This window comes from Balaenoptera borealis, assembly GCF_965194805.1.
Source record: "Balaenoptera borealis genome assembly, chromosome: 1".
Taxonomy (NCBI): Eukaryota; Metazoa; Chordata; class Mammalia; order Artiodactyla; family Balaenopteridae; genus Balaenoptera; species Balaenoptera borealis.
In genome coordinates this window covers 16,199,473-16,213,995 of record NC_138860.1, presented here as the reverse complement: position 1 = coordinate 16,213,995, position 14,523 = coordinate 16,199,473, and the positions used below count along the sequence as shown (strand labels likewise).

Here is a 14,523-nt window from a genome sequence, read left to right as displayed (position 1 = left end):
TGCAGTGGTTGAGAATCTGCCTGCCAATGCAGGGAACACGGGTTCAATTTCTGGTCCGGGAAGATCCCACATGCCGCGGAGCAACTAAGCCCGTGCGCCACAACTACTGAGCCTGCGCTCTAGAGCCCGCGAGCCACAACTACTGAGCTCACACGCCACAACTACTGAGCTCACACGCCACAAGCACTGAGCTCACGTGCCTAGAGCCCGTGCTCCGCAACAAGAGAAGCCACCACAATGAGAAGCCCGCACACCACAACGAAGAGTAGCCCCTGCTCACCGCAACTAGAGAAAGCCCGCACGCAGCAATGAAGACACACTGCAGCCAAAAAAAGAAAAGAAAAGAAAAGTAAATACTTAAAAATGCTGCACTGAAACTTTCTTCTCCCAAGTGGAGAATTTTACATAGGTATGAACAATGCCCAGCCGTATTTTCCCTAAAAGCTATGAGAAGGCTCACAATGACACACAAAGGGACCCTCTCATTCAGCAGCATGGAGTGACTACCCACTTCCTCACTTCCTCACATGCAACACATCTCCCTGGAGAAGAGATGATGCAGTTAACTGTAAAACCTTTTAGATCTCCATGCACAAGTGACACCCCATTCTATGGAATAACAGTGTTCTTGAAATGTTGTAGATGAATTGAATTTGGATCCAGTGAGTTATATTCAGAATGAATTCTAAGACATTAGTCTGTGCCGGTAAATTGATCACATATCATCTTGTGAAATGAAAAAGCACCTCATGTTTCAGTAAGGCTAAATTTTCTCACCCTGATAAAGTAAGTATAACTATAATCTGGAAGGACTAATGTTTTTTTAGCCTTGCCCAAATTTCCATGTAGCAAAAGTGTAAGATCTTTCTGGCTGACAGGTTATTATTGCATCCAGGTCAGGGGAATATTCGTTATTTTTTTCTTAGTTCTTCTTGGTTATTTTTTTTCTACCTAGCACTTATTTATATTTTCATATGTCAGACTAGCAGGAAACTTCAAAGTTTAATAATTTTTACTTTTTGTAATGTAGTGCAAGGAAAGATTCCTTATCTGTGTGGTGGGTCTTATCTTTAACTAGTGTTAGAGGTTCCATTCTTTCCCAGTCCAAATTCTTTTTCTTTTTCTAATTGTAGGTTTTTGTTTTGTTTTGTTTTTCCTGGCTTGTGGGATCTCGGTTACCCAACTAGGGATTGAACCTGGGCCATGGCAGTGAAAGCACCAAATCCTAACCACTAGACCACCAGGGAACTCTCTCCCAGTCCAAATTCTTGGAGGGAGGAATAGCAAAGGATTTCCAGGCATCCGTAATCAACAACAGTTTGCTGTTTGGTAACAAATTAATTGTGTTCTTCCCAAATGAAAAACACTCTCATTCCCTCCCAAGGCCCCCAAACTCTCTTTCCATTATAGCTTTGGGGTTTTTTTTGTTTGTTTGTTTTTTGTAGTTAAAGATTGATTGATTGATTGATTGATTGATTGCTATGTTGGGTCTTCGTTTCTGTGCGAGGGCTTTCTCTAGTTGCGGCGAGCGGGGGCCCCTCCTCATCGCGGTGCAAGGGCCTCTCACTATCGTGGCCTCTCGTTGCGGAGCACAGGCTCCAGACGCGCAGGCGCAGTAGCTGTGGCTCACGGGCCCAGTTGCTCCACGTATAGCTTTGGTTTTAAGGTCAGATTTTGTCAGGTAAATCAGGTCCACAGGTGGATGCAGCTCCCTGGAGGGCAGTTCTTTGAAAACGGTTTCTCTTAATCTGAAGGCCTGTGAGCTAAAAAGATAAGTTTCTGCTCCACCTGCACCCCCACTCAATATATAGTGTATACAGGGATCAGATAACTGCTATAAACGCTCCCATTTTAAAAGCGGGAGGAGGAATTGGGGCATGTAGTAGTCACTAATCCATAGCAATTCTGAAATTGAGCTGGTCACATGTTGCCAGTTTCTGGATAAGGGTCCAGTCTTGCTGCCTCAGAATGATTCTCAGGCTTTTGCCTCTACCTTTTAATGTCTTGGTTCCACCTTTGAATCAGTGTTCCTTAAAAAAAAAAAAAGGCCCATGCTTGCAAGTGAGTAGCTTTCTCAGCCTGTTTCCTGCTTGTAAAAGGTTGGGAATCTAAAGGCCTCTTTTCCGTTTTCTATTGTCTCTGTCCATTTTAGTCTCATCTGGCAGCCCTTCTACCAATACAATTCTCTTGAAACATATGGGTTTCTCATGACTTATTGGCATTTACTCTATCAGTCAAAAGCCTCACCTACACATCTCTTCAGGATACATCCTTCTCTGTCTTGAGTCCTGTGTGAGGCTGCTACAGAATAACACTTAAGGTGCTTAGGAGTTCTGTTGTTTAACAGAGAGGGTCTATGACACTTGCTGTTGGAACCTTAGAAAGCCCTTGTATAGCTGAAAGTTTCTGTGGCGTACCATCTCAAATCTTTCTGAGGTCTTAACAAAGACTCTAGATTTGATCTTTATCTTGAAGCAATTAAGCTTTTCTTACTTTGAGAATCCTTTTTGAGAATGACTAGAGATGAGAAACTGTTTCTTTTGAAACCCAACAAATCCTGGATCTAAATTCTGCTTAAAAAAGTTGAATAATCTTTTCATTAATCCATCTCTCTCTGTGTGTTTCTACATGTGTTTTATTATACATGTCTAGAAAAAGCCAGGTAGCACTTTCAACATTCTGCCCAGAAATGTTAGTCATATCCTCAAGATTATTAGGTACTCTCTTTTCTATTTTCCATATTACTATAGGCAATAGTTTGTTCACTGTTTTGCTCATATTTAATTCAGCTGTCCTTTTCTCCAGCTTTCCATGTATTTTCCTCTGTGTCCTTCAAGTTTTCATCTCCTTGAGGCCCTTCAAGCTTTCACTAACCATCTCCTCAAGGCCCTAACAACTAGTGCCTGCCACTTGGTCCCAAAGCCAATGTCACACATTTTAGATTTTTTAGACAGAATCCCACTTTTGGAAACAAATTCTACTCCAATTACATATAGGTATGTGAAAACTCACTTTAGTACTTAATGGCTCAAAACAAACACTTTCTAAAAAAAATTTATTTTATTGAAGTATAGTTGATTTACAATCTTGTGTTAATTTCTGCTGTACAGCACAGTGATTCAGTTATACATATATCTACATTCTTTTTCATAGTCTTTTCCATTATAGTTTATCACAGGATATTGAATATAGTTCCCTGTGCTATACAGTAGGACCTTGTTGTTTATCCATCCTATATATAATAGTTTGCATCTGCTAATCCCAGCTAATCCCAAACTCCCAATCCTTCCCTCCTCCACCTCGACAACCACTTTGTTTCCCTCATAATTTCGTGGAACTGGAATTTGGGAAGAGCTTGGCTGGACAGTTGGTTCTTGGGGTCTCTTCTGCAGTTGCCTTCAGAGGTTGGCTAAGGCTGTGGTTACCTGAAGTAGGTCAAATGGGTCCCTCACATGGCTGACAGTTGATGCTGGCTGTTGTCTAGGGGCTCAGGTGGGGCTGTCAACCTGAGTGTCTGCCATATGGCTTCTCCTTGTGGCATGGGCTTCCTATAGTATGGTGGCTAGATTCTCAGAGGGAATGTCTCAAGAGAGAATATTTCAAGAGACCTAGATAGAAGCTGCAAAGTTTTTTATGACTCAGCTTTGGAAGTTCCATAATGTCATTACTGTTAAATTTTAATAGCTCTTATTCAATGGATAGAGCTATTGTCTCTTCATTGAGAAAAGGAACAAATACCTTGTGACCATCTTTAATTTTCCACACTGATTTTCCGAGCCCTCCCAAACTACCCCACTTTGGGGGAGATATCGGTGACATGTATGTGTGTTTATTAGAGCCAGCAGCTAAAAATTTGGGAGGTTGTTCAGGGGAATCTGTGGCCCAAGGGAGGTACCTAAGGAATTCCAATTCAGAGACGTCTTCTTGCTAGAAGCTTTTTGCTCTGAAAAAGTTCTAAAGTTTATGAAATCTTGTAAACCTTTAGAAGATGCCTTTCTTTTTTCTTCTTTGGCTTAGTTACATAGTTCCCACCGTTTTGAATGCCATGGACTAATCTGTACATAAATTTTGAAATTGTGTGAATCCCTGTTGGGATGATCCATTTGTTAAGTTCAGCTGAAGAGTCCACCCTACTTTATAGTCTCCAGCAGGACTTAGTGACCTTTTAACAGTAGTGTATCAAAATCTTGACCTTTTGTTTTGGAGAGCTGGGTGCTAAGAAGGCTGGCGTGGTCATACCCCATGTGGGAGGGGGTGTGGCAGGCTCCTGAGCTAATACCGTCCATGGAGGCTTAATGTTTCTCCAGGTGCGTGCTGGAAGGGAAGAAAGAAGGGGCCCAAGGCAATTCCTTGAGCCTTGTCTTTGCCAGTCTTTGTGTCATCTTGGGCTTCATCTCCAATGACTGACTTCCATCTTACTTCTTAAATAGGGACCTGGACCTAGGGTACTTTCTTGTATAGCTGCACACTGGAGCAAACAAACAGACAAACAAAAATCAGGACTCTTCTGGAAGAACTTGGACATTTCCCTCTAACCTTGAATGGCATTCATGAAAAGATGGGAATGGATGTAGGGCTGAGTAACAGGGAAAAAAACTAAAGCCAGGAGTCACTTGGGTAAAATTCAAGATCAGATGCGTGCAATGGCTTGGAGACTGAGAATTCATGACAAAAATCAAAGTGCGATTTCCTGTGGTCAACAGTAAGCTAGGTTTGGAGGATGAGATCAAGAAAAAGCCAAACAGGCAAAGGTTTGCTATGGTTATGAGCAAGCTGTAGTTCTGTGAATCAAGAGCACAGAGTGGTGAAAGCAGTTGTGTACTGGAAGCCCAAACAGACAAGTCTAGGTGATTTGAAGGGATTTCCTTAACACAGAGGTGGTAGAGTGGTTTCAACTCACTCTGATCAACTGGTAGCTGCTGTTCAGAGTGCTACGTTGAGCACAGTCTGAGACCCTGTTTGGTGTGTGCATGACAGGTCGCCATGATTGATCAGCTGCGTCTGCCGTGGATCCCTAGGCTGGGTGGGGTCGGCAGCCTGTGTGCCATGTGGTTCCCGTCTGAGCTGATGAAGAGGAGGCTGGCACACGGACTCCAGGATGTGGCCACGGACAGCTCTCTAGTGAGCAATGAAGTAGGCTACGTGAAGTGGCCTGGAATTAGAAACTAATTGAACAGGGATGATTTACCCTTTAAAAAGATCAGAGTTCGCCCACCTCATTTGAAAGACCCTTGAAAGATATGGTGTGTTCTGGAAGCCAGAAATGAAAATCTCTTAGAGTTCCCTAACACCAGAGCTATGATTCATGAACTATGGCTGTTTTGCTGCTAGCCTCTTTGATTTTTTTGGCCTTTTTTCCACTCACGTTTTTTAACTTTGCTAACTTCACCTAACTCAGTCCCCCATTTTTTTTCTTGAACAGCAGATGACTTTAGACTTCCTTCCACCTAGAATACTTGGCTCCCTTGGCTATGAGGGCAGGTGGAGGAGATGAAAGTCACCTCCCCTAGGCCCCAAGGCAGGGGTGTGTCTGGTGATATGGGGAAATGTGTAGTTTAGGAAAGTGCTTAGGTAGATTTTTGATATGCTACCTGGTGAGAGTATCCCCCTTCACCACCATTAAAAATTAAGAATTTTTGCTATTTCCCAAGCTTCTCTGATGATATATACAGAGCTAATGGGTGCTTCATCTAGTTCAATCCAGAACATAAGCAAGCAGACACATCTAAATGCATTTGATTGTAAGGAAAAGGACCTTGGCTTCATACTTCTTGCCTGGGCTTGGGATGGTCTCTGAATCTGGACCTGTAGGTGTTGAAAGGAGTATTTGGAACAGAGTGTAGGTTTGTAGCCAATTTCCTTTGTGGCTTTGCTCAATGTCCATGTAAAAAAACCCCTTAAAATGCCTTGCATAGCATTTTAAATGCCTTGCATAGCATCTAAATGGAAGGTGACTCTCATTGTCTTGGAATATTCTCTTCCCTGGTTTATAGACATTCATTCCCAAGCACCTTGGTGGAAAAATCAAGCTGATGCTTTGCTCTTGTGCACTTGCTGTTGTCCAAAATCAGTCTGATGGATAAAGTCCTTGTCTTTTAGACTATCCCATTGCATTTTTGGGTATGGGCTACCAGGTATCACAGTTTAACATATGTGCCCATGCAATCTGTTGTAAATAGATTAGTGTAATAATTTTTTGAAGATCCATGAGATTTATTTAAACAGAGTTCTGACAAATACCATCAGAAAGCTGTAATGAACTCTGGAAGTCCAAGTGGTAGAGAAATTATACATATAGGAGGAGATGGGTAATGGCTACGAGGAGGTAGCATTTAGGAAGAGATTTGAAGGATGTCTGGGATTTTGATGAATGGAAATAGTGCTAGAGCTTGAGAGAGAGTCCAAGGTTTGGACATGGTGGCAGCTCTATCTGGTTTTGTTTGAGTAGTTTAAGCGTTTGTATGGTAAAGAATTAGGAGAAAAGCCAGGAAAGATTTTTAAACACTGTGGAGAGACCTGAATGCCAGTTTGGGGTATTTGTTTTTAATTTGGTAAGTTATGGGGAAGTACTGAATTTTTTAAAGCACAGCGGTAATATTATCAGAGTCGGTAACGACATGCTTTAAATAGAGTTCATCTCAAATGGGCCACTCTGTTTATGAAGATTTTTATCTATATAAGGACATAAATATGTACATATAAATTTCCACAGCCAAAGGAAAAGGTAGTATTTTATGGCATCAAATTATATTTTTTGGCTCTGACTCAGCAGTCATAAAATCTATTTCCAAGCATAAGAAAGACAGAAAACACTCTTTATAACGTCTTAAATAATTGTATGTAGGCTGGTGCCATGGCCCTTGTGCATAAGTAGCTCACAGTGAATTTTAAGGGGGTTTTTAAAAAATACATTTCAGCATTAAGTTTGGACATAGAAACAGACCGTATATCTAATAGGTAACTTCTCTGTGAACTTCCAGTACCACTAGCTACAGTGAAATGTTCATATATGCATTTAAATGCAACTATTTAGAAGAACTTGTACCTTTTCCTATGTCGGTGGCCTAATAAAACAAACTTTACAGACTAAGCCAAGAGGGAAAAAAGTGCGATATCTATGTATAAGTTTCAGCTTCCAAGCAGAAGGGGGCGACTAGAAATCATATAGGACTCTCTATCAAGGAAGTATTGGCATTTGATTGTCATGAATAAGTTTTGGGTGTACTTTGAATGCTGGGTAATGTCATCACTAATAAATTAATGCCACCTAAGCTGTTAATCCAGGGCAGAAAAGTCGGAGTCACGCAGGGGCTGGTGAACATAAGCAAGGGGTCTTATCAAGTGTTTTTAGGAAGAGGAGATTTGAATTACTGTTATTTACTTATCTTTAATTTTTCTGATGTAACATAACAGAGTTTTTTTTCTTCCAAGTTCTAGATAAGCCAGACTATTAACATCATCCAGAGGATATTGAAATTACTGATGTCTGAGTTCTGCTGTAATATCTCTGCTTAGCTTGCAAAACGGATTAATATGCGGAAAATGATCAGTCTAATCAATACACCCAGATCTTTTAAAACTGTATTAATTGTTTCAGTCTTTTAAATTTCTCAGTTCCGGGTAGGTGGTAACTGGAGGGGAGGGAAGACCCATTTTTAAACCATGATAGGCTCACAGAACGTGGTAACAGCATAAAACTCAGAAAAATTGTTTGCCAAAAAGAATTTTTACAGTGTTTTCCACTTCAGAGTGATAGGAGTGAGTTTGGCACAATTCAAAGTCAGGCAAAGGAGCTTGTCAAGGTTAAGGCAGTAAGGCTGGAGACTGGGTTATGATCACGGGGGAGGGTGGCAAAATTCAAAGCCAAGTGTCTCATGTCAGCAAACTTAAGGCTGGCCTAGCAGCTTGGGACAGGAGACTTGATGTTACCAAGAGGAATGCTAAAGGAATTTTTGTTTCCAAAAACCGCTCTCTTGATAAGTGCGGCTTTTTATCCTAGATGATTCAGAGCTTTTCTTTTTCTGTTATTACCTGTGCCTAAACCAAAACCATCAATGGCTTTTGCAACCCTGCCATCTCAGTCGGTACTTAACCAAATACTTTCAGGAGCTAGTCATAGAATCACTTAGAAACAAGCCCACTGAGGCTGGGTGGTGTGAGTGTGTGTGTGCGTGAGGTGTAAAGCCGAGGGGCTTCCTGAGCTGTGGTGAAGCAGAGAGGGTCTACCCCGGGGGAAGTCTGGCTTGAAGACTGCCATTCAGTCAAAGAAGCTCCCCTTTCATCTCATATATCACGATCCCAAATATTACTATTTTCAAAAACAGTGGTTTTCTTGCTTGAAAATTGTTTGAAATCTATTGCTCAGAGTCTATTACATTTAAAGACTTTTACCTAATCTCAGGGGTTTTTGTTGTTGTTATTGTTTTTGTTTGTTTTGGTCTTTGGAAGAAAGCATATTTTTGTATTCCTTAGCAATTAAGCCTTTCAATTTGGGGATATTGCATTAATGTTTAATTTTTACATAGCCAGATGAATTCACCATAATCTAATTTGGCCACTGATTTAGTTCTTAAAATGGTAAGTGCGTGGTCTCAAGGTTTATTTATCTAGAATGTGAAATAACGTGAAGGTGAGTATTTTTATTAGTTTCTACTTAATGAAACCTCTAGCCTTTATCCCTAGGAGACTTCAAGGTCATGTAGCCCAACAACGTCACATGGTTGGAAATCATGGGACAGAAAAACTGAGATTTGAGACTACAGGTGGGCCACTAGGATGAGGCAGGGGCTGGCGGATTGCGTGTAGGTGGGGGGGAGGAAGTCTAAGCAGGAGACTAGTGCGCAGAATCTGTTACCATGGAGACGGGAAGGCGCTTCCGCGCGTCAGAGAAGTTCAGAGAGTGGTGTATGGTTGGTGGCTATTTCAGCCAGCCAGGGAGTCCAAGGAAGACCAATCAGCAGCAACCTGGACCCCTGCACAGGGCCAGCATTCAGACGCCAGGTTCAAGTACCCAGAACTTGCTGATTAAGGATCAGGAGAAGAACAACTCAACCCAAATCCCGGCCCCGCCCTTTACTAACTCATGGCTCTGCCCAAGTTATTTAATCTCTCTAAACTCCAACTTCTGTAAAGTTCTAAAAATGAGATAGTGCCTACCTTGTAAGGGTATTGTGGTGTTCAAAATAATAAAACACTTAGCACATGTCTGAACCACACTAAGAGTGCAACAAATGCTAGCTTTTTTAAAAAATTGGTTATTAGGGTTATGCCTAGAGCAAAGTGGAGATCTGATTATAGAAACAAGGAGTTCAGTTACTGAAAGTAGGATACCCGGTGAGTATAAGACCAGGAAAATGATTATTATGTCATGATATTGAGCCCTCTTAGACTGCCCCTGACTAGAGAACAGGATGGAGATCACGCTTGGAATGGATCTGAATTTGCATGTGGCTCTGATGGGGTCTCTTTGGGAATGAGAGGGTCACAAAAATGAGGAACTAGATGGGATATTGCACTTTAATTATCCAACTGAATTCGCATGGAGCCACGCTTAACCTGTGGTGCTTCAAAAGCACTTTCCTAGAGACTAACCCATCATGTGAACTTTTCCCAAGATTTGTTCCTCCCCAAGAAGCCTCATCTGTAGGGAAGAGTTTTAAGATGAATCTCAAATCACAGAGTTTATAACACTTTTTTTTATTGCAAAATTCAAAATATCCGATGTGAAAAGTATGATGAATGGGGATACCTGTCTTTTTCATAATGATGTCACTGTTTTCTTCCTTATACTGAAACCCAGTGCCCTGTGCCACCCAACACTTGCTGCTCCAGACTCTTTCCTACCTCTGTCTCCACTTCAAGACCCTGCAGTTCTCTGGCTTCAAAACCTTGCTAGGGGACTAATCAGCTGAGAAGATAATGAAGTCTCACTCTTACCTAGTCCATTATCATTTACAAAGCGCTTTGCCCCTTTGATCTCATTTATCTCCCCCTCAACTGGTGAGGCAGGAATCACCTCCATTGAGGAAATGAGGCTCAGACAGTTGAATTGCCCAAGGTCACTCAGCTGGAAAGTGATATAGCCACATCTAGAAGCCAGATTTTCTGAATAGAAGCTCTGTGACTTTTTCTACTTTGCCATGTTGACTACAAGCTGATGGTGGCTTATTATGTGCTCCCCTCCTGTGTCATTGTGGGTTTTTTTTTAAATTGAAGTATAGTTGATTTACAATAATGTGTTAGTTTCAGGTGTGCCGCAAAGTGATTCAGCCATATATACATATATATCTATTTTTTTTCAGATTCTTTTCCCTTATAGGTTATTACAGAATATTGAGTAGAGTTCCCTGTGCTATACAGTAGGTCCCTGTTGGTTATCTGTGTTATATATAGTAGTGTGTATGTCATTGTGTTTGAAACAGTGGCCTCCAGGGCTTTCACCAGTTCACTAGGTACCAGCCCTCTGCACTCAGCTCTCAAAATGTGCCATCCACACCAGCACTGTTCACAGGGGCTCCAGGGGATGAAAGAGGCTGTCCTGTCTCTGATTTCATTTTCCTCTTGAGTCAAAGATAAGTATGTGATAGATGTCAGAATTTGTGAAGCTTAAAAAGGAATAGGCACTGAAGGAAGAGCAGCGTCCCAGAATGTTTTGGGTGCAGAGCCTTGTTCTAGTAACAATCACTGTGTATTATTTTGTGATAGCATCCAGGATCAGAGCAAACAGGGATTTTTTTTTTTCTTTTTTCAAAATAAGTCAGATCAAGTTGCTCCTCTGCTCAGAACTCTCATGTCTCTGATCTCATCCCCTGTCTTTTTCCAGTGCCCTGTGCTGTCCCACCTCTGATTCTGCCTCAGCCACTTGGGTCCGCTTGATGTTTCTTGAACAGAGCAAATAGGCGGGTATCTCCAGGCCTTTACGCTTGGGGTTTCTTCCTGCAATGCAGAAGAGATTACACTTCCTTCTTTGGGCATGAGGAAGCCACTTTAAGATTGTGAGGCAAGGAGTGGCATTAGTCACGCATGTAATCATTCTCTGACATAAATACAATCATGTCCTTCCCCTTTAAAATCCTTCACCTGCTGCCCATTGCGGCATGACGTCCAGATTCCATAAACTGGCGGAGGATTTCTTACTCTCTGCTTCACCTTTCAGATTCCAGCAATGCCAGCAGAGGGAGGATGCTTTAGCCCGTTCTTCCCATCAGCAAGCCCAAGAAAACATAATACAGTAGGAAACTTATCAGAACTGTGTGCTTATGCATAAACCAAGCTTCAAGACACATCTCCAACCCAAGCCTTCCACATTGGGTCCTTAAACCCTTCAACATAGAATGACAGAAGCCCCGCTGAACAGCACAGAATTATCTGGAGTCTCTACTCACAGCATATTTTCCCCTCTGCCAAGAAAGCCCTCTATTCTTTTTTATTTTATTTAAAAAATTTCCCCAGCTTTATTGAGATATAGTTGACATATAACATTGTATAAGTTTACAGTGTACAACATAATGATTTGATATGTATATCTATTGCAGAATAATTACCACAATAAGCTTAGTTAATACTATCCATCACCTCACATAGGTACTATTTTTTGATTTTGGTGGTGAGAACTTTCAAGATCTACTCTCTTAGCAACTTTAAAATATACAGTACTGTATTGGTAACTATAGTCACCGTGCTATGCATTACATCCCCAGAAGTTATTCATCTTATAACTGGAAGTTCGTACTCCTTGACTGCCTTCACCCATTTCCCCCCATCACTAACCCCTTGCCCCTGGCAACCACCAGTTTATCCTCTGTTTCTATGAGTTCCATGGTTTTTTGGGTTTTTTTTTTTTTAACCTCTTTATTGGAGTATAATTGCTTTACAATGGTGTGTTAGTTTCTGCTGTATAACAAAGTGAATCAGCTATGCATATACGTATATCCCCATATCCCCTCCCTCTTGCTTCCATGTTTTTATATGCCACATACAAGTGGAATTTCTCCGTCTTTGTCTGATTTATTTCACTTAGCATAATGCTCTCAAGTTTCATCCCTGTTGTTGCAAATGGCAGTATATCCTTCTTTTTAATGGCTGAATAATAATACGTATATAATTATAATCATATTTATATTATACATTATATTATTATATTATATTATAATATATTATATATATAATTAAACACTTAGATTGTTTCCATGTCTTGGCTATTTTAAATGCTGCTTCCGTGAACATAGTGGTGCAGATATCTCTTTGAGATGGTAATTACATTTTCTTCAGATGCATACTCACAAATGGAATTGCTGGATCTTAAGGTAGTTCTATTTTTAATTTTTTTAGGGAACTTTCATACTGTTTTCCATATGGCTGCATCAATTTACATCCCTACCAACAGTGTACAAGGGTTTCCTTTTCTCCACATTCTTGCCAACTTTTGTTACCTTTTATTCTTTTGGTAATAGCCATTCTAATGTGTGTGAGGTAATATCTCATGTAGTTTTGATTTGCATTTCCCTCATGATTAGTGATATTGATTGATTGTATTGATACCTGTTGACCTTTTGAATATGTTCTTTGGAAACATGTCTCTTCAGGTTCTTTGCCCATTTTTAAATTAGATTATTTGTTTTTTCTATTGAGTTGTATGAGTTTCTCATATATTTTGGAAATTAACTTTTATCAGATATGTGGTTTGCAAATATTTTCTCCCAGTCCATAGGTTGCCTTTTCATTTTGTTGATTTTTTTTTCTCTGCAGAAGCTTTTTAGTTTGATGTGGTTCTGGTTCCACTTGTTTATTTTTGCTTTTGTTGCTTGTGCTCTGGGTGTCATGTCCATAAAAGTCACTGCCAAAACCAGTGTCAAGGAGCTTTTTCCCTATGTTTTCTTCTAGGAGTTTCACAGTTTCAGCTCTTACATTTAAGTCTTTAATTTATTTCAAGTTAATTTTTCTGAGTGGTGTAAGATTGGGGTCCAGTTTCATTCTTTTACATGTGAACATCAAATTTTCCCATTAATTAAAGGGACTGTCTTTTCTCCATTGAGTATTCTTGGCTCCCTTGTCAAATACTAGTTCATTGTTTATGCATGGGCTTATTTCTGGGTTCTTGGTTCTGTTCCATTGGTCTATGTGTATGTTTTTAGACCAGTACCATACTGTTTGATTACCATAGCTTTGTAGTATAATCTGAAGTCAGGGAGCCTGATTCCTCCATCTTTTTTTTCCTAGGATTGCTTTGGCTATTAGGGGTCTTTTATGGTTCCATATGAATCTTAGGTTTTTTTTTTTTTTTTCTATTTCTGTAAAAAGTGCTACTGGAATCTTGATAGGAATTGCATTGGATCTATAGATTACTTTGAATAGTATGGACATTTTATTATTAATTCTTCCACTCCGTGAACATGGGGTATCTTTCTATTTATCTGTCTTCTTCAGTTTCATTCATCAAGGCCCTCTCTTCTTTATTCTCCTTTTCTCTACCTTATCAGCTGCCTGGCTGATTCTACTAATCCTCCAAGCTCATGCTTGGCCTTCTTTGACCCCATCCCATGCCCTGCTGCGTTAGGGGCCGTCTTCTGTGCACCTGTATAGTGCACATACTATACATTGAAGAAGTTATCTGTTTATGCACCATCCTCCTCCAAAGACCAAGAGCTTCTTGTAGACACATCCATGTCAGATTACCTTGGGTGTGTGAATGATGGATTAGAAAAATATTGCTTGGAATACAGTTTGTTTTTAAATAAATTATTTTTAAATAATAAATGACAAGATCTAAGCTTTGGAAAGATTATTCTTAGATCTGAGTGTAAGTAATTGGCCAGATTTCAACTGGGAGTTGTACAGAAGGGGTGAGAGGTAATTTCATTAGCCCAGGCAATACTCAAGGGAAACCTGAACTTGAGAAGTGGCAGCTCATACTCTGTGGGCCCCGGTTTCCTCACCTGCAAAAGAGGAGTTTTAGCAGCATCTATGTCATAGGATTGTCATGAGGATATACCATGCTGAGAATGCAACACATATGATTATTTTAAAAATATTAGAATTAGTCCTGTATAGTGGTGAAGAGCACAGCTCTGGGCCATGCTGCCAGGATTGACTCTCAGTTTCCAGAGTTACTTGCTGGTTGAATCCCAGCAAATTTCCTAATCTCTTCGTGCCTCAGTTTTTACATCTTTACAATGGAAATAATAATAGCACTTAATTCATAAGTTGTTGTAAGATTTATATGAATTGATGCATGTACAGCATTTAGACCTGGCATGTAGCAACATCTTAATAAACGTTAATTTGAAACACATACACACAAGAGTGGAAAGAAAAATTGCTGAGATGGAATCAACATGAATTGATAACCAAGTGAAGTGCATGTGGATGGATATGTATTTGTTGGCATAGAGTAAGGTAGGAGAAAGAATCTGAGGTACATTTGGTTTGGGGACTGAATGACCCTATGGATAATTGATACCTTGAACCAAGATTGGGAGCAGAATAGAATAAATTTGAGAAGTTGGGCCAATATTAATTCAACTT

The 14,523-nt window shown here is 40.3% G+C and overlaps 1 protein-coding gene and 1 long non-coding RNA gene across 7 annotated transcripts in view; one reads left to right on the top strand and one right to left on the bottom strand.

Moving 5' to 3' along the window:
* The window catches only part of ESRRG (estrogen related receptor gamma), a 636,910-nt gene that overhangs the window by 21,195 nt on the left and 601,192 nt on the right, over window positions 1-14,523 (top strand). The window contains exon 1 of one of the 6 annotated variants that reach the window (XM_082394903.1): window positions 5,114-5,133. The exons of the other annotated variants lie outside the window; for them this stretch is intronic. Within the exon in view, the coding sequence (XP_082251029.1) occupies window positions 5,129-5,133 (5 nt within the window). The 5' untranslated portion in view covers window positions 5,114-5,128. Of the gene's footprint in view, window positions 1-5,113; window positions 5,134-14,523 lie in introns of those variants that run through there. 6 annotated transcript variants of the gene reach the window in all.
* The window catches only part of LOC309630682, a 440,591-nt gene that overhangs the window by 403,739 nt on the left and 22,329 nt on the right, over window positions 1-14,523 (bottom strand). The gene's annotated exons all lie outside the window — the stretch shown is intronic.